This window comes from Ammospiza caudacuta, chromosome 12 (genome assembly GCF_027887145.1).
Source record: "Ammospiza caudacuta isolate bAmmCau1 chromosome 12, bAmmCau1.pri, whole genome shotgun sequence".
In the NCBI taxonomy this organism is placed as follows: Eukaryota; Metazoa; Chordata; class Aves; order Passeriformes; family Passerellidae; genus Ammospiza; species Ammospiza caudacuta.
In genome coordinates, this window is record NC_080604.1 from 13,556,812 (window position 1) to 13,583,464 (window position 26,653).

The 26,653-nt window shown below is 45.4% G+C and overlaps 1 protein-coding gene across 1 annotated transcript; it reads right to left on the reverse strand.

The window, feature by feature from the left end:
• Window positions 1-149: 149 nt before the first annotated feature.
• Window positions 150-24,807, reverse strand: IHO1 (interactor of HORMAD1 1). Its single transcript, XM_058812745.1, has 11 exons — window positions 24,752-24,807; window positions 17,461-17,620; window positions 15,957-16,114; window positions 14,105-14,153; window positions 13,367-13,454; window positions 6,051-6,154; window positions 5,055-5,292; window positions 3,995-4,970; window positions 3,827-3,901; window positions 1,975-2,072; window positions 150-544 (listed from the first exon to the last, which is right to left on the reverse strand). The coding sequence occupies exons 1-11, from the start codon at window positions 24,805-24,807 to the stop codon at window positions 150-152; spliced, it is 2,397 nt and encodes a 798-aa protein (XP_058668728.1).
• Window positions 24,808-26,653: the final 1,846 nt, after the last annotated feature.

A 26,653-nucleotide genomic window follows, 5' to 3' on the forward strand; every position in this document is an offset into this window, starting at 1 on the left:
GCCCCCTCCCGCCGCCCGCCGCAGCACTGGCGGCCCCAGAACTGGTGCCCCGGGAGCCGCAGCCCCCCGCGCTGACCTGCCGGTGCCGGTGCCGGTGCGGGCGGGCCGGGCTCTGCGGCGGAGCGGGCGGCGGCGGCAGCGGCAGCCGGTCACGCGCCGCCCCGAGCCGCGGGCACCCGCACGGGAGCCCGCCCGCACCGGGAGGGGGGGGCGCGGGGCACGGCCGGGGCCGCCGCCGGGACGGGATCCGCAGGGCCGGCCACGGGGGAGAGCGGGTCCGCGGGGCTCAGCTCAGTCCGGGGCAGGTTCGGGTGCGCTCCCGGGGACGGGTTCTCCGCGGCGCAGCTCCTCCGGGACGTGGATTCCGGGGGGCACCGGGGCAGGTTCCGTGGGTCAGGACGCGGCGGGGCGGCGGACGGGGGATGCTGCCCCTGGGACGGGCAGGGCTGCCCGGCCGAGGCTGGTCCCGCGGCCGCCGGGGGTAGGCGGAGGGAGAGGGCAGTCGGATCCACTAGCAGGGTCCTGAGGAAGGTCTGAGGGGGCCCTGCCCCACACCTGCCCCACACTTGTCTCTCAAAAGCTCAGCACGGATATGCAGCACCCTGGCAGCCACTGGGATGTGAGGCCCTGCCAAGGTTCAGGTAATTGGTTAATCTGCTTAATTGTCCGGCTGGAAAACTGCCCACCCTGCCCAGGCTTGAGCTGGCAATGGTACGGCCACAGCGTCAAAAAGTCCCATCAGCTCAGGACTCCATCCTGCAGGGTGACATCTGCACTCCAGCTCCCAGCCTGCACCCCTGCTCCTCCCTGCCTGCACCTCAGCAGTGCCTGAGCCACCAAAGCCTTGGCAAAGTCCTGCCATCACCATCGCTCTTCTCTGGCCAGGCCAGCAGGTACATGTGGCACCTCAGGTCCCCATGACAGCACCTGTGTGCTGGCAGTAGCACACAGTGTCCCACTCCTGCTCCCTGCACCTCTCCATTCCCAGGACACTGTGTTCACCACTAGCACATGAATATTTTCTGGTCCCTGATCCCCTCCTCTGTGGGGTCAGGAGGCTGTGGCAGCCAGCTGAGCGCAGGGTCTGGGAATTTGGGCAATTTGGGCACACTGGGCCCCAGAAGGCAGGCAGGGCAGGCAGCTGGTCTGGGGATTGGTGCTGGGGAGGCCACACAGGGGGAGAGTGCAGGTGATCCTGCCCTGCACCAAGCGCTGCCAGCACTGGGCACCACTGCAGCTGGATGGTCTCACCCTGAGGAAGGTGCAGCTGCAGTGCTGGGTGTGCAGTGGCACTGTGGGAAGGGAGCTGGCTGTGCCCTGTTTGCCACAGCCATTGGAGCACCTTCAGCACCAGGCAGGGGCACAGCAGCCGCCTCCACATCTTCGGTGCTGTCAGAGGTTTCCTCCTCTGCCAAGTGACTCACTGGCAGATGAAAAGCTAAGCCCCTGCTCTGTGCTGCTTCAGCAGCCACGTGCCTGCTGCCTGCACAGCTGGGTGGAGGATGCACCATCCAGTTCTCTCAACCCCTGTGCCCAGGGCCACCTTGGTGTCACAGGCTTTTCATCACTGTTCTCCCCCAAGAAAGGTTCCAAACTCCAGTTTCAGAGTTTCAGAGAAAATGGCCCCAGTTAAATGCCCTCAGACAGACTGGAACCCAGCTTTGCTTTTTTTTCTGATCATTGTTTGTGTTTTATGGTTCTGCCCTGTGCCCTCCACAGTTCTCCTTGGCTGTGCTGCAGGAGGAACCACCCTGGCACCTTCCCTGGTTGAAGGATGGGACAAGACCCTCACAAACACTGGTACTGGCAGCTCCATGGACACAAAGGGCAGGAGAAACCACGCATACCTGGGGCATGGCTGACCCAGCAAGGAGCCAGTGACAGTGAGTTGGAGTACAGGCTGGGAGGCAGGACCAGCTCCACCAGGGTGCAAGCAGAGTATCTTGGAAGTCCACTGTCATGCAGCACACACACTTCCATTTTTGTCCAGCAAGGCCGGGAGAGGAGCTGCCATCCTCACAGCCATACTGGGACAAATGCCCTTGTTGGCAGCTGAAACCTTGGAGGAGACCCTGAGTGAGAATAGACAGGGGGACTGTGGGGGGCCAGGGTGTTATGCTGGGCCTTCATCCCGTTCACCAGGGAGGTTGTCCTGTGCAACGGGAGGCATTGCTGGCTGCTCCTGCTGTTACTCCTCCATCTCCAGGAATTTTGTTTTGCCCTGTGTTCCAGTGTGTGTTTGTGGCAAGGAGCTGCAGGGTCCCCAGGGCAGCCCTGCATTGCACCCCACGGCACTGATGCTCCATCTCTGCGTGCCAAAGAGCCAGTGCCTGCTCTGCCTCTGCACAGGGGCTTGCAGCAGACACCTCCAGAGGTCCCTCCAAGCTCAGCCATGTGCTGCCGAGCTCCCAGCATCCGCACCAGGGGCTGCGCAGAGACCTGCACCAGTCCTTGCTAATTCCAAGGCACACGGAGTGGCAAGCCCACCAAACAGGTTTTGCCCAGCGTGCTGGGGGGGCGGGTACACAAGGGCAATGTAAATAACAGCCACTCCTGCCGGCAGCCATCACCAACCCCCTTCACTGACAGGGGGTCCCAAGGCTCTGAGGGCTCCCCATATCTAACTATCCCCCCCACCCCAGCTTCTCCTTGTTAATTAATATCACTGGACCAATGTTAAGCTGCAAGGGTGAAGGTTTCCATCTTTAAACACCATAGAGGAACTATGGTGTTTAAGAATCCACCATCCAGGGGAGTTAAACAGCTAAAGAACAGCTGCCTGTTCACCTGCTGGAACAGGACTCTACCTCTCCCAAAAAAACCAAACCAAACCAAAAAACAAAAAAACCCAACCAAACAAAAACAAAAAACCAACCAACCAACCAAACAAACAAAAACAACCCCAAAAAAAAAAAAAAAAAAAAAGGGAAAAAAACCACCCCAACCCAACATAGAGACACTGGCCTCTGGTGAAGATGAGTTTATTAAAGCCAGAAGAAAGGGATCACAGCCATTTCCCATGGCATAGCTGGATAATTTGAATTTGTGGCATTCTGGTTTTGTCAACACCAAAATGTTTCTTTTGCTGGTAACATTTCAGATCAAAAATCAAACGTAACACCTGTGCCCGAAGCAGTGGGAGCTGCTCACAGTCCAAGCTGGGCACCCTGAAGAGACTTGCTCTGTGGGAACTGGGACTGTCCAGACATCTCATCTGCTGGATCTGCCTGTTGTATCTTTGGTTTCTGAGAACCACTGGCCTTGAAAAGGGTATGTTGGAGAATTCTTTAATCAGCCAAGAGATACAAAAGACAAAAGAAGTAGAAACAAAATAACTTCCTGGAATCTCTGAAACTGAGGAATTTCAGCCCGTAAGGAGAAGACATACAGTACTGGACGAACCTGAGACAGTGGGGTTTGGTTTTCCTCAGTTAAACCTCTCCCTGCCAAACATTCACAAACCACTCCTGAGACAAATCTGAACCTGATTGAAATCAACCAGAACAATACTACTCTACTAAAAACCTGAACTTTTACATAGCAAACCAACAGAGATACTAGGAGTGAAAAACAGAGTGAAGCCTCGGGCCACAGAGATAGCATTGTATCAATCTAGCTGAGGAATTTCCAGTAGACCTCGGTGCCAAATCTGACTGAGCTGACAGTCTGCTCTGCCAGCCTTCTCCTCCCTGGGAATGTCAGGTACTTCACTGCTGTGTAAATGTGTAACTCAAGCCCATGGCATTTCTGCTGGGAACAGGAAAGTAAAGCAGCACAGATCCCTTCAGCTTTCCAAGCCAGGGGAGAGCCCTGCTTAGTCCCTTACAATATCTCCAACTGGGCAATAGCACTTTCAAGCATGCAGGCCTGAGTCTTGCTTCTGACTATGCCAGTAACACACCTAGAGGAATAAACTGCAGCTGAAATGGTCATCCTGTTCTAAGGGCTCTGAGCATGAAACAAACCCCTTCAATCAGAAGAATCACAATCTAACAGTAAAGAGCAACAGGCTGTTTTCTGCTGTGCCTGTGGATTGACAGGGTGTGGTTTCTTGGAGCTTGAGGGGCTTTGGAGGCTGAAGCAGCTCATTTGCTGTACACCTGTTGTGCTACACAGGGAGAGTACATTCTCCTCGGGAGAGGAATCCAGGAGATACCTTTTTATACTGGAAACATTCATTGTTTTTTTAATTTCAAGACTTCTCTTTCTTTTGCTTTCAGGTTGTTGCAGGCTTTTATCAGAGTGTGGCACTGGTGTGAAATTCTTTGTAAGCCCCATCTGAGCATTGCTGAGGATCTGCTGATGGGGAGCTGCAAAAACCAGGTCAGAGTTTTCTGAATTGAGATCAACCAAGTAGCTGTGAAGGGTATTTTTTCTGGAGCTTTCCAAGTCAATAATCCCAGTTGCCTTCCTCTGCTTCAGCCCACTGTCAGCACATCCAGAGCGTTCACCTTTTCCCTTAGTGGAGTACATTGTCTTTCTCCTTATTGCTCTTTTCCAGGACATCCTTCCTGGACTCAGTTTTGTTTTGTTCCCTACAGCTGCCTTCTCCACCTCATGGTTTGTGAGCCGGTTGCTGTGTCTTTGCCCAGGTGTAGCTTTCTGTGTAGAATGGTGGCAAACTTGAGGCTGCTGCTGCTGTGATAGTGTCAGGGGTTTAAACCCTCGAGTGCCTCTCCTGAATGCCTTCCTCAGGGGGGTTGGTAGAGGCCCTTCCAGTGGTACAGGACACTGTTTCTTCTGACTACTCCCCAAAAAGTGTCTGCCAGCCCAGCACAGGCAAGGATGGGCAGCGCAGCTCTGTGTCTCCAAGCTGCATTTCACCTCCTGCAAAAAGGTGTTTGCTGTGCCACAGGCTGCTGTAGCAATGGGGCTGGCTTTGTCCTCTGAGGCTGGGTTTAGGTCACCCTTAGATGTGCCATCTCCAGTGAGCTGGTTCCCTCCAGGGGAGGCTCTGTTTTGCTGTCCCACTGTCACACAGGGGAAATAAGACCAGCCTGAACAGCTGCAAACTCCCCTGCCTGGGCAGCATGGCTTGTGCAGGTGCTCCTCACTCAGGACACAGTACTGGCACAGCCCAGGGGAGGTCTGGAAAGATTTATCTGTCGTGTGAGGGGCCAGGCTGGCACTAGACAAAAGCGTGTGCTGCCCAGCTGAGGCATTACACGGCGTCAGGAAGCCAAGTTCTTTACATGCTTTCAGGAACTGTTCATTCAGCTGGGCTGGCAGGGACTCCAGACCCTCCTTCAGCATCTGCATACTGGATTTCATATCCAAAATCTCAGCATCTTTCTGGGGAAGCAGAAAGCAGAGCAGAAGCAGTAAAAAACACACAAAAAAGGAAATTTTAGGTACTATGTGTCAGTTTGGTATTGAGCCAAAGATTAGCAATTTGCATCTTCTTGTGTAATAGATATCCTCAAACTCTCCCACAAAGGTGAGAGTTTTGGGACTGGAGCATCCCCCTAACCCAGAGTGTGCCCCCTCTCCTAGGAGCACTGCCTTCTCATGTGCTGGTGTGACACATCCTTGCCAAAAGCAATTCCTGCAGCAGGGCCTTTGGAGAAACCAGCCCTGACCAGGAGGTCTCTGACAGTTCATTGTGTCACTCACATTCCACTTGTTTCCTTTTCATGTCTTTTTTCCTCTCCCTGTGACACACCTGGCTGAAGGGATAAGGTGCTGAGGGACGAGCTGCTCTCCCCTCACAGGCATGCGCTGCACCATGTCTCCAGCAAAGGCATGTGTCAGGTGAGGAAGCAGAGAGTGCTCCATCACAGCCTGCCACAACAAGGCACTGTTGGCTTCTTCTCTTACCGACCAGGGCTTTGTCAGAGCTTACAGCACTGTTAGCCAGTGCCTGGGTAAGCCTCTGTCAGTAGCTGGCCTAGAATTAGCTTTTTAATATGTCTTTCCCCTTTCATTATAACAGGAGCAGTCTGCTTTATAATCCACCATTCAAAGGCAATTTAATATTCAGTCAGTATTTTGAAGAAGCAGGAGAAATTCAGTTTGAGGATTCAGAATAAAAGATTAATTTCTTCACTTACGGCTGCAAGTCTCCTCTCCATCTCCAGCAGTGCCTGCTCCATTTGGCTTTTTTCTGTCAAAGCTTTCAGCACCAAGCTGCAGTGACTTTGAAGAGCATCTTCCACTAAATAGGGAAATCAATAAAAACCACATTTGGTCTTTCATTTGTAAATGTGAATAAAGTGCTATCAGTACTATTGCTACTCTCTGCATGGCTTGGCATGAATCACCACATGATTCTCCTGCTGTGATCTCCCCAAGCCCTGAGCAATGAACAATGGGGTGGATTTTTAATGGAAGACACTTGACATTTATAAGATGCTGCACATAGTCCAAACCTTATTTACTGCCCTCTGTTAATGTGGCAGCTGGAGAAGAGAGGCTATGCAGAGCTGCAGAATTTGGTAGGCTGAATGCAGGGAAGGCTGAGGCTTGGTTGTCTGCCAGGTGCACAACAGGCATGGCCAAGGCAGGGGGACCCCAGCATAGCTGATCCACCCCTGTATAAACAACACTCTCATGCAACCAGGTGATGGGAAATGGGGCTTGAACTGGATGGAGGTGTAAGAAGTTAATGGCTAAGAAGTGCAACCAGAGAAATTGTGTCACAAATGCACAGGAGGCTGAAAATGGAAGGAAAACTGCTAGAAGGAATAGAGATAAATAATGAAGGAGTGTGCAAAGAATTGGAATTTCCATTTGCCAGTCATGGGAAGAGATGGGGTCAGAAATCACCTGAACCAGGCAGCTGTGCCCAGCACTTAGTAGTGGGGGCCCCAGCAGAGTCCTGTGGAGGCACAGGCTCCCTGGGAGGGTTTTAAATTGAAGCAAGTTGCTCTTGGCTTCAGTCAGTCTTTTTGAAAAACTGATAAAACCCCAGGGATTTGTGTTATATGATTGTATAATTATATAAATCCCCCCATATAGCTTCAATTACTCTTATAGGAACCACTGCTGTGCCTAATACACTATGGGATAGGAACACAGCTTGCATTGTGTGTGGAGATGAAAAATCTTTAGCAATCTTGTGGAAGTCTACTTTAAATTTGTAAATTAGGACAGAGAGAAAGAGCTGAAAAAGAGTGGAGAGAAAGAGCTAAACATGTCTGGTCTTTCCTGTGAAGGGTGCAGGAAGGTGTGTACAGATGGTGTGGAATGTTGGCTGGCTGGCACAGAACAGGATCCAAAGCACTCTTGCTAAGGTAAAGCACTGCCAAACCAATGGGCCAGGATAACTGAAACCCTGGAGTGCTGGAGCACTGCATACCTGAGAGAAATCAGAATAAAGCCTACATTTCAACAAGCTGCTACAAGAGCTCTGCAATTAATGAATCTTCTTTTGCTACAGATCCAAGGTGTTTGATTGACTTTGGTGTCAGAGGAGCTGAGAGCCCATCTGAAGCTGTTCCTGCTCTCCAGTGTTTATCTCAGCTCCTTGCTGAGCACCTCTTGCCCCACAGTGCTGTGCTCAAAGGCTGCAGGGCACTGGGGATCCCTTCTCCTCCTGCTCAGCTCTTTTCATTAAGCTTCCAGGGACTTAATTATCTCAGTGAGCTGTGGCCTTCTGTCAAACTGTAGATGGAATTGGTTAAAGAGCTAATAACTATTAGGGAGCGGCAGGCAGAAAGTGATTGTACAGGCTTTGCTTCTGAAAAAACAGGGATGGTTTTGAAATTTTGGGAAGGAAGAAAGGAAAACAATCTGAGCAATTATGGGTTTAGAAATTTGTTGTCTTATGGTGAAAGGTTTTAGAACAGACTTTGAGGAGAAAAGTACTCAAAGATATGAAAGGAAATAGAATAAGAACAAGATTTTATAAAAGGTGGATTGTGATTTAATGCTCTAAGACAATGCAGGTGGCTTCTTTGTCAAAGACAACACAGTGGCCTTTCTGTAGATTCAAACAAAGCTTTTCACTGGAAGTTGTCATGTAATATTAAAAAAGGAGAAAAAATAAAGAGAAACTTAAAAAATAAGCCTCAACTAAAGGGAAAACATCAGCTCTGGAGCTGAGTGGCATGAAGGGACAAGGCAGCTCTGACAGGTGCTCATCAAGGCCTTCTCATGAGCCAAACAGGCTTAAAATCTGCTATAGTCACCTGGGTGCAAAAGTCAAAGGTCATTCAGTTATTTAGCAAGTGACACAAGGAAGTAAATGCCAGCCCCAGAGGCCACAGGTGACACTGGGCAGTGGGGTGAGTGGCAGTGCACCAGCTCTGGCTGAATGCTATGCACCCCAGGATGTCTGGAAGTCCACATTCCTTCCCAGCTGTCTATGTGCAAGGAAAGACACAGACTGGGCTAGACATGGGCAGAGAAAAGCTGCAAGTTAATTAAGTGCTTACATGGTAATCTCCTCTTATGAAAGGAGATTGAAAGTGTTTGTCCCATTCAGCCACGCAAAGCTGAGGCGCGGGGTGGCGCAGGGCTGAGGTGCCACTCAGGGATGGGCACAGGGAATGGCACCTCCTGGCACCAGGAATCCCCTGTGCCCTGCTGGGATGTTAACTTTGCCTCCTCCAAAGGAGCCCTGCTTGGGCACAGTGCACACAGCTCTCATTTGGGAGACAGAACCCTGCAGTTGCCTTATCCGTGCATCATCCTCATACACACTGAATTAAAACCACCTCCCAGACTGGAGCTCGAGGGGAATTTCTCCATTATATCAGGATGCACATCACCACATGGCTTTGCCTTGTTCTCTGTAGGAGCTTGGCTGATTTCTGAGGATTATCTGCAGGTATTTCTAACAATATGCTGTTGCAGTCAATGTGGTTGCTGTTTTTAATCTTTTAGTGTTTTGCTCTGACAGATTTAGACTGTTTTAGAAACCTGGAAATCTGTAATTTGTAGGATGGGTTTGTAATGGGGGAGTGAATGTTTGAGTGGGCCTTTAAGACATTTCATCTCCCTGATTGGAAACAAAGGCTACCTGCAATCTGAGAGGAGGTTTTGGGGGAGCCTGCCAACCTACAAAGAGAAGGAAAGCAGTACTGAGTGAAGGAAGAAACTCTTTTCATGTCACTTTATCATCTTCCATGTCTACATTGTGAAGATACAAGAAGGGCAGCATCTGCAAGCTTACCTTGCTGGTCTTCCCCATATGCTTAATTTTAGCTCAGAATTATTTTTAAAACTTTCTGGTTTCCCTAATCTATCTATTATTCTTCAACATACTATCCTCTGTCTAAAAATAGTCCTGCATCCACTGGGCTTGTGATCTGCACACACATTTGACTCAGCACAGCGTGCTGCCGGCAAGCAAGCAGCAGCCAGCCTTTTGAACACGTTTCGTTTATACATGTAGGAGTATTCTGCAGAAAAAACCCTCAGTACAGAGGAGGGGACTCTCCTTCCCTCCCTGCTTCCATACCCAGAGAAGTGTTCAGACTTGTCAAGCACTAATAAACAAGGTAAAAATAAGTGTTAATAAAGGCTTACCAAAAAAATAGGCCTTGAGACAGCCAAATTAGATCAGATCAAGGACTCTGTTACGTCTTTTTTCTTTGAATATGATCAAGAAGGGCTGCTTCAGAGGTTTCCTTCAAATAAACCCTGAGGCAGATAGTTACTGAATAACTTGATCACAGACAGGAAATCTTTACTCAGTTAATGGGTGACTTATGCACAGACTTGTGCCTCTCTCGGGGTAATTTAAACAAAGCAGGTTTTTACAATCTGAGGCATTGCTGTGTTTTGATTTGCTGTACCCTTGTGTTCTGATGCTGCTGTTTACAATAACAACATTTGGAATATGAAATCTGGCATGAGATAAAAGGCTGAAGGACCTCAGGCTAGGGCTGCCACCCTGTGCTGCAGAGAGTTCCCTACAAATCAGCCTGTGCCCAGGTGCAGCTGCACTCCCAGCAGCTGAAAACTACAGCCTGAGCAGCCAAGGGAGGGAGCACCAGCCTCCCAGCCCAGGAGTATTAAACAGCAACTGCTTCTGATGTCTCTCTATCATCATCTATGCAGCTCATCCTGAGATTGGCACTAGCAGCAGAGCCACTTTAAATAACACTTTGGAAGGAGGTTGATTCCCCCATACCCAGATTCAGTAGGGGAAATTGGAGGTGCCATAAACCTGGTGAGACACGGGCAGGGAAGACAGCTCTGGAGCTCAGCAGAGCTCTGCATGCTCTCCCTGGGCAGCCATGGGGCTGTGCCAGAGGGTGAGAGAGTTGGCTGACATGGCTGCACCCTGCTCAGATACACTCCAAGCAGTCAGCTGGCAGGTTTGTGCTGGCTAAGCCTGGGTCCTGTCCACAAGACATCAGAGAGCACCTGCATCAGGGGACTGTGGGATGAGCTGCCCCTGATCTCACCCTGTGCTACAGCACACACTGCTCCAAGCCCTGAATTGTGACAATGAGGGGTTCCAGTATCTACTGGAACGTCCACACTTCCTCTCACCATCCATACTGAGCTGTTTTGGAGTCTGGTTAAGTCCCTCAACAGCTTTGTCAGTCACTGCATGTCTAGTTAGCAGCTACATGGAAAAAAACATTTTTAAAATAAGTTTCAAACTTTTTGACTGTTCAATCCATACAAGACATAAGGGAGTCTGAATTGGGTGTCCCAGTCTGGACCATACTGTTCAAGGTAAACAAGTTCAAATCTCACCATTTTAAACACAGCATGTCCCCTGGAAACTTTGCCAGCAGCTGCTGGGCCTGGGGAGTCTGGAAGCAAGTCATGTTTGAAAACTGCTCACTGTGCCCTGCATCTTGTCAGAGAACTGCATCACCTCATACCTCTGCAAGTGACATATTGCACATTACTTTGTCACCCTTGATGGCAGTGTGTCAGAGGATTGCCTGTGGCACTCAGGCTGGGAGGATGCTGCTCGTGTGCACTGCAGACAAGGTGCTGTGGAGGATTCAGCTGCTCTGAGCCTTCACAGCTGGAACTACCAGATACAGAACAGCAAAGCAGCAAGAGAGGGCTGAGTGGTGAAAATTGACATTTGTATAAAAAAATAGAAGTCTTTAACAAAAGTGTGGATATGAAAATTAAAATGTGAAAAATATGAAAAGAAACAAGCTACAGGAGTGGAAACCAGAAGGAAATAGAAAATAATGAATGGGCAAGTCAACCAGAGAAACTGTATGTATATAAGGTGGAAGAACTGAGGCCACAGGGTCTGTCTGCCTCTTTACCTCCCTGTGCACTGCACACTGAGATGTGAGCGAGGCACAGAGCACTTGTGCCTCTGTGGAAGCTGCTCAGCCAAACCTTGTATCATCTCCAGGGCCCCACACAGCTCTATCCACTGTGAGCAAGCACATATGGACAAACACTCAAAAGAGAACATTTTAAAAAATCTTCCTGCACAGACCACGGCAGCCCAGCAGCACTTGGAAATGCTTTGGAAATACATTTTGAAAAATATTTTCTGTTTTGCTCTTGCCTGGTGGCTGTGCAGTCTATGCCAAATAGGCTTGCTACCCACTGCTAAAAATGCAACCAGTGATACTCCTTATAAGCTTTTAATGAAGATAGACTTGATTTCAAGTTCCACCTTCCTTTGCTTTTCAGAGCTGTTGGACTGTTCTGGTGCACTAGTTCTCTTCATCTTCTGCATTCCTCTCCTACATGTGAAATCCTTCACTGCCACTGATTTAACATATCTCTGCCATGTAACCCACATCCCAAGGTACTGTATCATCACTCACTGGCATTCAGAACTTTATTAGCTCTGAATTTAGCTCTTTCACCTGAGTTTTGGAATTTTATACCAGTTTTTCAAGGGAACTGCCTCTTTTCAAGGCACTGGCGTAGGTATCTATTTCGTGGGAACCTAATTATCCATCACTGTGATATCAGTCAAATGACAGTGTTTATCTGCAATTAACCAGTGACAGATGAACCTCCCAGAAATATAAAAAGAACAACATTGTGCAGCATGTGATGATTTTCATTATATATTCAACATTCTGCAGCATGATGCATTACAGAAACTGCCAATTTTTCTTTTCAATTGCTTTGAAAATCTAGCAGCATGCACCTCTGGGAGGTTTCTCATTTCATTCAAGGCACATTCATTGAAAATGGATATGGAGAGGAAACAGGACAACTGAGTAAATGGTATGGAATGAAGAGGGGGAGCCCTGAACAATAGATTTGATTTTCAGTGCCATGACAACAATTTCTGTTCACAAGCTATGTGAAATTAGGCAAAGTCCTGCTGCAGAGTGGACAAGTTGAGGCACTGAAGTAATTAGGAGGTGGGAAAATGTGTAAGAGGGAATTTGCTGTGCTGGCCAAAGCAGACAGATTTTTGTTTACATTAGGGTCCCACCAAGAGCACTTGCCAAGCACAGCAAGGGAATGTTCTTAGTACAATGAGATTGGTATTTCAAATGTACAGCCTATCATGGCCTCCAGCATAATGAATCAGACTCCACTCTTTTTGCTTGAGAGGGCTCTGTTGATTTAAAAGCTATCTGTCAGAGATGTGCTTTGTGGAAGCCACATTTTGACACACAGTAAATACCACTGTGCTTTTGTGAAGGTCTGCTGCCTTCATCTCACAAGATACAACTCACTTCACGTTTCTTGTGTACATTGAAAATGGCCTCTTGTTCTGGCACAGAGCAGAGCAAGCTCTGAGCAGTCCTGACAGAGTGTTGATAAAGCATCACACTAGCATTAAAAATTAATGTACTCTCAAAGGCTCAGATCTAAGCTAAATTAGAAACGATTTCTTGAAGCATTTTCCCTCAGTAAAGATTCTGTGATTAGCCACTTGAGAGACAGAGTTGTTCAAAAGTATTTTATATTATTGGCTTTTCTGGAGGTCACCCTTTTATCATGGCAATAGTGTGCTTCATTGTGTGCTTCTCATTCAAGAAATGAGCAATACTAGTTTTGTTTACATCCAAAACTTAATCACTTCAAGCACAGAGGAGCTATGGAAGACTTCGAACTAACATATGAAAATCAGAGAAAGTCCTAAAAACTGAAAGAGGATACTCAGGATATAAATATCTAAGTTATTTTTTACTGTGTATTACATTAGTACTCCAGATAGCCTAAAAATGATCATACTCCAGACAAAACACAAAACCAGAGGTGTGTTTATCAATTTGAGCACCATGTCTAACCATGCCACACCTAAGTACAAGAGAAGGGAGAAAAGGAAAAAATGAGATAATAGGAATGTAAAACCTGACAAGTCCATACCATGGATAAATCCTCTTTTCTCTCCTCCCTAAGGGAGAACAGCTGTGAGCAGAATGACTTGCCCAATTCACCCCAGCCTCCAGACAACATGCTGACATTTGGCAGTTTGACTGTGCCCTCTGCTGTTAATAGGAACACAGGAAGGACTTACATGTCTTGAAAAGGGTTTCTAGGCCAACCAAACTGGATTTGAGTTTGGAATCAAGCATTTCTTCAAACTTCTCGAAGCACACTGGCAGCTGTAAAAACAAAGGTAAATGGGGAAATTCAAACATTGCCTTTTCTTTGCAAAATCACGTCCCCAGATGCCACAGAACAATGACTGCAACTCATGAAATGGAACAGCCTGAAAATTATTGTTTATCTGTCACTTGAAACAATTTGTGCAGCTGTTGGTTGCAACCCCAAAGAAGATCTGGGATGGCTCAAAAGGCTCATGAAATCCGAACATATTTCAAAAAAGAGATACTGATCTGTAAAATAGGATTAATAATAACTAATAAAATGAATTTTAGAAGTTTTGGGTCACAGACCTTCACCTTCAGACCACAATGACTAATCCTGAGAGTAGACTGCTTTCTTCAGGCAGAAGGGAAAAAGAACTGATATTTGCAGGCTGCCACTACAGCTTGTTTTGCTCTAGAGACCCAAAGAAATTCCACTACTGGCTCTGAGGCAAGTCCCTAAAGACCTTGACCCTAAGGACACAAAGGCAATGGTATATGCAAAAAACCCCCTTACAGTTGTTGGTTTAAAGTATTTGAGTGCTTAAGACACAGAATGTAATATTTTAGATATCAGCATAGCAAAGGAGAGAAAGTGAATACTGAATAATCTGTAGTATTTCTAACTCTTCATTATTTTACATTCTGAATTTGAAGTAACTTACCTCTTGAAGCTTGTCTTTGATGCTGGAAATAAAGGTGCTTAGGACTTCACTAAAATGGAAAAAAACCAACAAGTATTGAACAGAAATGTAAATTACTGAAGTGTACAAAAATTGAAAAGATCACTGTAAAAATGAGACATGAAACATTGCAAGGCATAATGTAGAATGAAATGTTAGCACAGAACCACCCATGATTACTTCAGGGGACATAACCCTTTGAAGTCACCTCAGTTGTTTCAGGAAAACATGGACTCTGCAATGTAAAGTAAGAAAAAAATACATATTCACACATGCTCATATATATCAAATACATGAAGTTATGGGGTTTTTACTCTCAGATTTTTGGCTCTCTGTCAGATTTTTAGTTGGCATTTGCCCAGCTGTCCATTAGCTGCTGGGGTGTGAGCGCTGTGTTATCGGCTCCGGAAGGACCCAGCCTGTGACGCGCCAGTTGCTGCGATACACGGCTATTGTGCTTGGACTAAAATAACTGTGGGAAATACACGGGGAAAGCTTCAGCATCAACAAAGCCCAGGCCAGGAAGAACAAATACTGCAGATCCTTTTCTCCTGAGATTATGCCTGCGGTTTCTGTTATCTGCCCTTTTAAGTTGAGCCAGCGTATCAGGAACCAGGCTATATTCATGATTAACTTGCCACACCAAAATGCACGGATGGTTGCTAAGCAAAGTGATAACCTTTTCCTCTCTGAAGATTTGGGTCATTTGAAGTCAATCATTTGAGTGATCTAAATTACAACAGCCAAAAATATGCAGAGGCCAGGTAGAATCTAGTTATGAGAAATCTCTCTAGCCTTGTGGAAAGGAAGATACTAATTTTCTTAGTCAAACTTGAGGGGGATATAAATTGATAAATTATATGCTTATCTTTGAAAAGATAATATAGTTATTTCTAAAAACAGGCTTCTAATCTGGGAGCAAGTCTGGAGTGTAGGAAGAAGCATAATCCGTTTAAAGAAAAAATAAGGAATAATTATGAGTGATGCCTAAACATTTAAAAATACTTTGTCATTTCATTACAAAAATCTTCTTCTAATAGGCAATTGAGAATAAAATTTTGTCTTATCAGAAAGGCAGTGCCCATTAAAAAGGCAGGAGAGATACATAGCCAGATTTGATCAAAGGCTTTCAATAAAAACACACTTCACTTTGGATGTTACATTACAAAATGTACAGTGCTAAGAATTATTTATAGGTGCACTGGGGAGTTTGCCATATTTCATTTTTGAGCTTCAAATTGCTGGCTTGTTCCTTGAAGTCCTTCAGGACCTACAGGTACCTGTAATTCTTGATGTCTGACAAAGAGTAGATGCAAATTACATAAGCAAATAACACTTGTCTGTTACCAAAAAAACAATACATAAAAATCTCGTATGGAAATAAAATTCTAGAGATATGTGCAGGTTTATAAAGATGTAATCTGCACACAAGTGTGATTGGCAATCCCCTCATCTAGCCCAAATGTGAAGGCCATCCTCAGAGTCCCTTTTATCACTCCGCACATAGCCTATAAAAGTTCGAGAAAAAAGGGTTTTCACAGAGAATCGATACAGAAAAAAAGAAACAATGCTGATTAGATAAAGACAAAGGTAAATTCAGGTTAGAGTTTTGCTGTTCAGTGGGGCTTATGGCTGAATGCGTTACATAAACTGCAAATAAACAATATTCTCTTACCTTGCAACTCTTTCTAATTAGAAATTATTTAAAACCTGAAAATACTTTTCTTGGAGAAATATGCAGATATGCCATATGTGATTTGTAAGAGGGGAAGAAAGAGCTGCAGAGAGTGAAAACCACCAGAAGAGAGAGAATTTCCAGTGGATGTCCACATACCGGTCATATTTGTCCTTTATTTTGTTCTTATTCACTTCAAAATTTTCCAAGACACTTTTTGCTCTTCCTGCACCAAAATTAAGAGAACCCTTTTCTCTTGTTTCTTCATCAAATAACTGTGGTTTTGTCTGGTATTTGGTAAAAATACTGGGCTCACTCTGTGACACAAACAAAAGAAAACTGTTGAAGTACAAAAATAATCAGAATATTAATTAGAAGAAACCATTTGTTTATCCAGTGCAGACAGACTTCACAGTGATTGGACATGACAGATTACATTGGATGAGGAGATTAAGAATTTTGTGAGATTATGCCTCATTTAGTGTGCCTAGTTAGATCAACTCTCTGTGGAACTGAGACCCAGCCCAAATTCCTCCAGACACAGGCTTTTCTCTCATCTTGAGGATTTTCAGTTTGCTACAATTATAAGGTGTGCTGGGTTTTTTCCCTTCTATGTTCAAGACAGGGACTATAAATGAATTTCAGTGTTCCTGAAATTGTAGAAAAGTTCAAGTTGTCAGTAGAATCTCCCTGTACAGGAATCTAAAAAAAAATCTTATTGAATTGCCTGGTGGATGACATCATTTTGCTGCCAACTAGCAACATCGACAGACTGTAGATGAGTTTTTCACATGCTTCAATACACATTTTAGAACAGAAATTTAATATTAATATGAAAGCTTCATTCTACAAAATTTCCAGACACTGTGTGACGTAAATGGCAATGCCTTTTCCTTAAAACATAAAAAAATGCAAATTCCATCAATGTTTTTCAATTGTGAAAAGTGAATTTCCTGTTTTGTGTCTGATGAAAACTGCTCCTAAGCAAAATACATAGGACAGCAGATAGCATCTGGAACTGAAGGACAGCCTGGAGCCTCCAAGCTGGCACCACTGCTCTTCCCTAATCTTTGCTCCAGGTGTGTTTATTCTGATCTGATTCTCTCTGTTGGCTGTACAGGAACCATTTTAATGGAGGCTGGCAATACCAGAAACCATGAGCTGTAGGAGGAATATTGTGAGCACAGAAACTCTTCACCCCTATCCAAAATCATCCAAGCATCTACCTTAACAGAGCAGCAAGGTCATTGTCAGTGCAGGGAAGCAAACACTGAGTAGCTCTGTCATCCTTGCAGAAAGCTAAGGAAGTGAAATACATCATTTTTGAAAGAAAAATAGATGTAATATTCTGACTTAGCTAGGCAGGTGGTCTAAAGACATTAGTTTGAGAATAATTTCATATTATTTCAGTAACTTACAAAATGTGATTGAAGAAAATCATACCTATCTCAATAATAATTTATAGCAATCTGTTATAAATACCACATTACTCTGACCAGGCTGCTACTTTGTCTTGTCACAGTAAGGATGTGTATGTAGGAAGAAGACAACTTGATTTCAGCAGTTACTGACATTTGCAAATGTTACCACCTGATTTCAGCATTTTCCATGAACTTTGAATGGTGGCTGTGTGCCTGCACAGGGCTGAGGGAGTGAGACTCACATCCTGGGAGTTCTGCTGTCCCAGCTGCGTGCCCAGCTCCAGCGGTGCCGCTGCCGACTGCGCGTTCTCCAGGCAGAACTGGGAGCCAAAGAGCAGCTGAGAATCACTCAGGCTCGAGTAGTCACTGGCAGTGCTGCTCCTCATGGAAAACTTATTTGGCCTGAAATGGGGCAGAGAGGGAGGTGAATGAGTCTGGAGTAATTAAAAAGCCAAACAAAATTCCCTACATGGCCTGCTGGAAGTGCTACTCTGGATAACAATTTCTGTTGTAACTCAGGTGTTGATTCGATAAATTGGAAGGCAACTCCAAGAGAATAAACAATAAACCTTTCTGACTTATTGCTGACATTTCTTGGGCGTTTATTCTCCAGATGCCTTAAGTCTGACACAGTAGAACAACAAATAAATAGAGGTAGCATATGGCTGGGTGAACTGATATGAATTGTTGGAAGTATTTCAAACATATTAACATGCTACTCAAAAGTGCTCTTGTTTCCCTTGAGCATTACTCAAATAAATCTTTCCTAGATATCCTTGATTTTTTGCTGTGTTGCTCTGATTCTACTCCTCTTCAGAAACACTCTCATACTCCTCTCCTGCTTTATGGACTAGGCTTGTGGCACAGGAGCAGCTTCCATCAGACAAGGGCTTCCCTGCACAGCTGCAATGCTTCTCATTGTGTTGGAGCCTGACTTCAATTTTTTGTTAGCAAAGGTACATATAAAAGACTTTCATTTTTCACAAAGAGTTGTAGAAGGGTTTGGGTTAGAAGGGACCTTAAAGATCACCTAGTTCCAACCCTCCCACCATGGGCAGGGACACCTTCCACTGCACCATGTTATTTAAAGTGCCATCCCTTCTGGCCTTGAACATTTTCAGAGACGGGGCATCTAAGCTTCTCTGGGTAACCAGTGCCAGTGCCTCATCATCCTCACAGAAAGGAATTTTTTCATAACAATCAGTCTAAATCTACCATCTTTCAGTTTAAATTATCACTATTCCATTGCTCCACATCCACAAGGTCTGGCAGAGTGTTTAGGTTAGGACCAAACACAAAAAAACTGTGTCAGGTTTATATTCTCAGCTCCTGCTTTTTTTGAGCTACCAAGATGGAGAGATGTGTTGCTGCCTTTGGAGCTGGAGACCAGAGACCAAAATAAATGAAAATAATTAATGAAAAATCTACACAAGATTTTTCTTCCTTGTCAAATGATACAAGTAAAGGAGAAGGAATAGGATAATAACTCATGTGTATAACAAGAGATGATCACCTCAACATTTATTAGCAGTGACGTGTTTGGTTAATCCCCAGTTTTGGAAGGAGCCCAAACATCACAGACACAACAGGGAGGGGATTTAGCAGCAGCACTTGAACTGCTTGGTCTCCATTATACACTAGTGTCACTGACAATATCATATTAATGATTTTGGCTCTAAGCTCACTGACTACACTGAGCTGCAGGCAAAAATAGATGAGGTATGGGTTCCTGAATTCTCAAAAAGCCTGATAAGACTGTCTGAATTCAAACCTTCTCCCTTAATCCCTCTCTGGACCCTAAATCTGCTAAGAAAAAAATATGACTACAGTTTTACTTGCACAGTTTCTTGTTTCCCTCTCAACTAAGCTTTGTAAAAAAAAAATAAAAAAAATTCTTAATCTACAGGTAGTATGTGGGGGAGATGTGAGCACATGGGCTACCCTGACCTCACACAGGCAGGGGCCCTGCCTGCAATGTAAGCATTACATCTCCTGCACCAGTTTTATAAATCTTTCTGCTCCTGCACCAGTTTTATAAATCCTTCTGTCTTCCAGACAAAAAAAAGCTCCCTCTTAGTTTGAGGAAGGGTTTTTATAATCTTCAGATGTTTTGTGGTCTTGACGAACCGCCTTTGAAATTGTGAATATCACACCCCAGAGTACACTCGTTTTCTCAGATGCTTTGTGTTATTTACTACCTGAAGAACAAGATTCTTATAACAAAGATTTTATGAGGAGTATTGAGCTGACAGGACTTTATGAGCCAAGTGACTTCCTAGGCTTACTCTGCACTACAACCAAAGGCAGCTGTTGGCTGCTCTGGAGCCCAATTTTTCTGTTTTAAGTCCACTACCTCAGCAGTTGGTTTAGGAATGATGGCACTTTTGCAAATTAAAGGGCGAGGTGAAACAGATGTCTCTTTTGAATGCACTCATTCCCCTGAGCAATGCTTTCTTTATCCCTTGCTTAACACTGCTGGCAATTAATTTACTAACAAGACCATCTGGGCAAGCCAGCCTGGCCATGCCTGGCCCAGGCCTGTCCCTGCCAGAGAGATCAGACAAGGATGATCAGATGTGGGATCAGATCCGTGATCAGGCAACTGCAGCTCTTCAAACCACCTGACCATTCCCTTCAGAATGCCTGAGATTCAGGGGTGCATGTTCTGTCCTAAATATAAACCCTTTCCCATAAACAGCAAGGAAACATCCCAGGTATGCAGTTCCACTTAGCAGTCCCTCCTAAGTGAGGAGTGCAATAGTTTACCTCAGGAGAACTTCTGGCTTTCTGCTAACATGAGCCATGCTCCAAATCATCTGTGTTGGTGCACAAAACATTCCTTTGGTACTGGCATTAGCATATTCATCCAGAGAAAAACCAGCTTTAGATATGTAAAAAAAGTTCTTGACAGCTCCAAAAAATGGTAAATCATCCTCTGCTGACTGATGGTCAAATGACTTCATTTTCCAACCTAACTTAATGCAAGGTATTGCAATATTGGCAGCTCCAACCCTTTCCCGTGACATGAGCGTGATCTAAAAAATCTGCAGCGTTCTGCATATCTGGGGGGTCAGCAAGACTTTCCCAGGCTCTGTTTCCTCATTGTCAGTGGAAATCCCCCCTTTATAGGAGGAGTTAGAACTTTCAGGAATTTCTTTCATTTTTCTAATTTTCTGATTTCCACTCCAAGTCTTTAACACAATCACATGCAAACATTCACTTTTCATTCAAAGGTTCTGGCTTACCTCAAAACAAACATGGCATGCAACAAATACCCTCTTCTAAAGTTTCCTAGATATTCTAGGCACACTGACAAACTAAAGCTTCATAACTGTAAATTGCCATAGGCCTCATCAATCTTTTTTTAAGAACTGCTATTTGTATTCTGTTGTTTGGATCTGTCCTAATGTGTCAACACCAAGGTTTAAGAGTCATTTGAAAAAGTAAACTGAGACTTCTACAATATGCAATGTAACATTTATCTGCAGTGCTGCTATAAACACTGATTTTCTCTGGTTCTGTCATCCCCACTGAACCTGTGCCAACATCCTTCTTCTTCTCAAGCACTGTGGGTGAAGCTCACTTACACCTTTCTGACACATTTCTTCAAAGTGCAGTGAAGCCTCTTTCCCAAAGAAATCTTTCTCTCCTAGTAGATCTTGAGTAGGATCAGTGCCATAAAGTCTCTCTTCTCCTGGTTTCCCTCCAGAAAATCTCAGAGCCCTTTCTGCTCCTCCTCATTTAGGGGCCAGGGCTGAATCACAACAAATCCAGTATAAATTCTGGGAGCTGCCATTCACCTGCTCTCCCTCCTGCCTTTAGCCTGTATCTATAGGAACTGTCTGTAGCTCTGCTATTCTGCTCTCATCCTCACTATCAGCTGCCTGCCAATGTGCTCAGCAAATGAGCAAGGATCAGCCTTGGCTTTGGGTACAGGGGAGCTGGAGGAGTTAAAATCAAAGAGTTTTAGCTGCTCTTGCAGCCTCCAGCCATTTGCCATCTCTTCACTGGAAACAGTCACAGCAGAAAATTATTATTCTGCTTCCTGTCCTGTGGAATGGCATGACCTGCTTGCTGCAAATAACTTGCACCACATCCTAAAAGGAATTTCTACAAACACATTCTGGCACTGGCCCTAATGCATTAACCACGATGAAATCCCTCTCAGTTATTCAGCTCAAACACTGCCTCCAGTTTCCAGATTTCAGGTTCAAAATCCCTCTGGTCTTATTTTAATTTCTCAAGGTCATTTTTACTTTCTATGACTTTCTTCATTATTCATTCAGCTGTGATTCAACACTGCCCAGACATCCTTACCTTGGCATCCATGCAGCCCTTTGTCCTGTGCAGGTTGCCAGTTACAGCAGAGCCTTTTCCTTCAGAGGAGATTGGCACTCCTGCAGAGTGGCCCTGTTTGCTCCCACAAAATTCATCCCCAACCATATTAAAAGTTAGGCATCTGGAGATAAGGATTTTTTTTTGCTACTTCCCTCTCTAGCCTGAAGCCATCTTCCAGCCTGCACTTCCAGCCCTGGTTTCTCATTCCTGTGAGGCTCTAGAATTTTACAGCTGCTCTCCTGGTCTTTGTCTTGCCTGTCTTCTTCATTTTCTGCTTATTCTTGAACCTTAATATAACTTCAAAATATGTGACCTTGTGATTTGGGATGGAATTTCATGGATAATGGATTGAATGAGGTTTTTAAACTTGGAAATTATTCTCAACAGCAGAAATAAACCATACAGAGTACTGGCCCAAGTAGGCCTTAACTTCAAGAAGCTGTTTAGAATGCCTCTTTAATATTTTCATAATTTCTTGGCCTTACACACTCTCTGGCAGGCTTTCTGCTTCTGATGTCTTTGGGAGTCAGTATATGAGTAGCTTTTATGCATTTTCCAAGTTACTTCTTTCCTCATGGTACAAGAAATTTCTCATAACTTAAATTTCAAATCTGTACAATCAAGTCTAAATAATCCTTCTCCCTCAGGCAACCATTTAACCCTTTGGGCTGTACAGTTTAATTTAATTTTTACTGAGGTTTATTATTACTATTCCAGTGTCTTTTTTCTTTTCATTAACAGCAGTGGATTTTTTGGCTTCTGCAGCTCCTGCAGAGATACTGACTCCAGTTCCCTACTGCCACTCTCATGGTAGCACTACAAGAGCAAATAGCCTGAACAGGGATCTTGTGCTCAGTTCAGGGCCAAGGCAAGATGTGTGCCTTCCCCTGAGAGCCCCTGGCCAAGGCTGATGGTGTTGATGGTGCCTGAAAATGTACTTTCAGCACCACACCCCTGTGATGCTTCTCCAGTCAGTCAAAGGCTGGTTGAAGCATCAGTGCTTTTGTGGCTGCTGTTCCCTCATCCTCTGTGATCTCCCTCTGCCAGCTCTCCAGGCTGGGCAGACAGCAGCACTGCTCAACGTGGCACTTCCTCTAATGAAGGCTGGCATTTCAATCCATAAAACTGTGTCCTTTGTCAATACACTTCAACTGAGCCTAAGCTTTCCCAGTATAGCTGTCAGGTGTCCCTCTTCCACCCTCTAAAATAACTGGCACCCTGATACTATTGTCCAACCTGATCTTATTCCCTCTGCTCCATTTCTCAAATCCCTGTTATGTCAATATTCATACATAAAACCAGCTGGAGCAGGGGTTCTGATTCCTCACTCCCTATTTGTCAGGCTGTTAGGGTTGCAGAGAAGCACTTGTGTGTCTGACAGTAACAAATAAAACCCAGAGCACTTTGGGGCTTGTGCAGAGCTGTGTCTGTGAGGGCAATGCATCACTGGAGCTCTGCATTTCCTGGGGACCTGGTGGCAGCTGCTCTCAGAAGTAACACCCTGACTCAAACTTGCAAAGAACTCACAGAGTGAGTCATGCTCTGCCTAGATTATACGCTGATTTTATGTTTCATTTTTAAAGCTCCCTGACAGAGTTTTCTGGGGATTAAACAGCATACCCTGCTGTGGTGGGAAAGGTTTCTAGTAATAGAAGTCAGCCAGGGAAAAGTAATCAACACTTCTGCCCCCTTTTTAAATACACACACACACACACATTCACATGTTCCTGTGGGAAACTTTTCTTTCCTTTAGAAAAAGTTAATTGTCCACAGAAAATTTTCTCCCCCTTCTTACCTCCTCTAAAAACCCAGTTGCATTTCCAGTAACATTCTATGCCCTATTTGACCCTTTTGAACTCACTTGTAAAAAATGTGGAAAATGCTGATGAGTGGGTGTTAAAATCTTGCCTATATTTTCTGCCTGCATTAATAAATGAGTTAAAAGGGAAGATGTTGTAGGTGATAGGCTACTTTGGAGGAAGAAATTCAAGTGATTCCTTTCCAAATAGGCACCTGTACTTCTTCCACTCATTTCCTTCCATATGGCACAACTCCACAGAATTATTTATATATTTTAAAAATAGATCTTATATATCATGTATACAATATAAAAATGCAATTATATATTTTAAATATATTATGTCTTTTAAATATATTCTCTAAACTTCCCCTCCTCAGTCTCTGACTTGAAAAAAGTCACAGGTTTTCAAAGTTAGAAACAACTTATTGAAAACTAACAAACCTCCCATAAAACAAACAAAATTAATCTGCAGGTACCAAGAAGACAATAGAGTTAAGCAATGCACAATTATAAAGACAAAACTGTGAGAGATAGAAATAAATTTTCCCCTAAATTGGCTCCCCTTTGCCCCCTGCATCTGTGCAAAATTCAGTTAATTAATATCTATATGACAAGCATTTCTATAATGGGCAAGAAAATTACTATTATGTTTTCATTATCATCCATCATTTTGGTAACATCTGGCCAAAGAGACAGTATGACTAAAACTGTGAATTTGAACAAGTTAGTTATGTAAGTGGGTTATTTAACTAATAGAGGGCCAGAGTACCAAATTCATCAATTAGCTTTTCTGGAGTCAAAAAGGGGATGAGTCCCACTGCCTTTTTTAGCCATGTGATACAAAGGATGCTCTGAAGTACAAATTGCAGCTTGTCTTACATATTTGCCCTCCAGACGTTTATATCTGAATATTTGTTATTTCACTGTAGACTGGAGATGTGCAGAGCTCTAGCTGCTCTTTGGCTTCTGCTGGGAAGGAAACAAGCCATGTGTATAAATGCAGGATATGGAATAATTTTTGAGTTACATAATGTGCAATAATGCTGCACATCACGATTCGTTCTATCTGCCCTCTGCACAGGCAAGAGGAACACTTGACTTATCTAATGAAATGAGCATGGCTCACAGGGCTTCTCCAAATACACCCTGAATGGACAAGGGTCCAGCTTCCAGCCAATGCTGATTTTTAGATTCCCACCAATTGTGGGTCAATGGCAGTGCTGGCAGGCTGGGGACTTAAACAGGATCCCAGGGCAGGCTAATGAATTTCCATTAGACTTTCCTAATTAGCCACAGATCAGTTCTGGACATGTTTAACCTCACCTGTCATCACCCCTGCCAAGTGTTTGGTCTTACACCCCATCCCTTCTCCATCTCTCCCCACCCACACTCACCCGAGGGCTGTCGGTGTGCTCAGCATCTCCTTGATGTTCCAGACGTTGAAGTTCATATTGTTCTCAGGGCTGGCAGCCTGGCAGGGAGCCCCCAAACAGCACCACGGCCCTCACGGCCTCTCCCCACCAGCAGCGGCCATGGTGCCACAGTGCCTTGCAGGGAGTAGGGAGATGGAAGATGGCCAGCCTCACTCAGGGCAGCATCACCTGTGTCCTGTGGCTGTGGGGACAGCCCAGGGGACACGGCCCTGCAGGCCCAGGGCAGGCCTGGCCTGAGGCCCTCCACAAGCCTGGGATGCAGCCAAGCACTGGGCCTGCCCACCTGTGGGGCCTGAGGGGCCCTGGGGCAGTGCCTGGGTCTCACCCCAGGGCTGGGGGGCCCTGGGGGCAATCCAGGCCTGAGGGTCCTCGGGGTCACCCCAAACTCAGAGTTCCTGAATCACACTCTGAGGCTGGAGAGGCCTGAGGGTCCTATGGCGGTCTCAGGGTCTCATCCCAGGACTGAGGGTCTCTGGATTTCACCTCAAGGCTGGAGACTTCTGGGCCTCACCCTGAGGCTTGAGATGCCTCAGGGTCCTCTGGGGGTCTCTGGGTCACCCTGGAACTGAGTGTCCCTGGCTCCTTCCCTGGAGGTGAGGGTCCCTGTGGTCACCCCAGGGCTGGGGGGTCCCTGGGTCTCACCCCAGGGCTGGGGGTCCCTGGGGGCAATCCAGGCCTGAGGGTCCTCCGGGTCACCCCAAACTCAGAGTTCCTGGATCACACTCTGAGGCTGGAGAGGCCTCAGGGTCCTATGGGGGCCTCAGGGTCTCATCCCAGGGCGAAAGGTCCCTGGGATCAGTTTGGGACTGAAGGTCCCTGGATTTCACCTCAAGGCTGAAAGCCTCTGGGCCTCACCCTGAGGCTTGAGATGCCTCAGGGTCCTCTGGGGGTCTCTGGGGTCACCCTGGAACTGAGTGTCCCTGGCTGCTTCCCTGGAGGTGAGGGTCCCTGTGGTCACCTCAGGGCTGAGGGTCCCTGGATCTCACCCTGTGGCCATGGACCCAGGATCAGCCCCAGCTCCAGTCGCTCTGCCTGCCAGCCTTTGTTCCTCACCTGGAAGCACAGCCCCAGGCACAGGGGGTCATTACAGGACACTGGGAGGATGAGAAAGCCGAAAGCTTGGAACCTGGCACACTGAGAGCTGCTCCCATGTGAGCATGGCAGCCACAGCACCCATTTCCTTTATTTCCAGAGCTGTGTGGTCTCTTATGTAAATACCTCTGGCAGAAATGCAGAAGGATTTAATTTCATCCATCAGAAATATGACAAAAATAACCACCATCTAAACATTCCCCAAAGAAACATTCTCAAATATGGTTTTACTGGATTTTTTTTTGCCTTGTGGTTCCATAACACCCATGTTTAGGAATGCAGAACAGGCATGCTTGCTTGCCTATTTTTTCCTCCTTTAATTCAAAACTATTTCAATACTAGTGAAAATGTTTGTCTCCTGGCTCTGAAGATACTCCATAAGCACTAAACCACTGGAGGAATAAAGTTGACATAAATTCATGGATAGATCAGGGGAATTTCTTACATTCCCCTTTATTCTCTACTGCCTTTAGTATTAAAGGCAGCCCAGAGCTCAGGGGTGTCAAAATAATGGCTTTCTTGATTTATATATCTGGTTTCCTAATCAAATCCCATGTAGATAAAGCTTTCACTTTAGATAAAAAAAAAATAAAATTCTGGTCTTTTACCCATAAAAAAACTTATTGGAGTGATTTCACTGCATTGCTTTGCTTGACATTACAGCACTGGGGTTGGTTTAAATAGCTTGGATCAATCAAGGCAGCTTGATACCTCCCAGCTCAATGAGGAGACTGATGTGTTGATTTTCCAGGACCAGAGTAGGGAGTTGCA

Coding starts and splice junctions, on each gene's coding strand:
- IHO1 (XM_058812745.1), bottom strand. CDS start 24,807: ATGAACTTCAACGTCTGGAACATCAAGGAGATGCTGAGCACACCGACA. Junction 17,621..24,751: donor AGCACACCGACAGCCCTCGG/GTGAGTGTGGGT, acceptor GCCCCATTTCAG/GCCAAATAAGTTTTCCATGA. Junction 5,293..6,050: donor TGGAGAGGAGACTTGCAGCC/GTAAGTGAAGAA, acceptor CTGCTTCCCCAG/AAAGATGCTGAGATTTTGGA.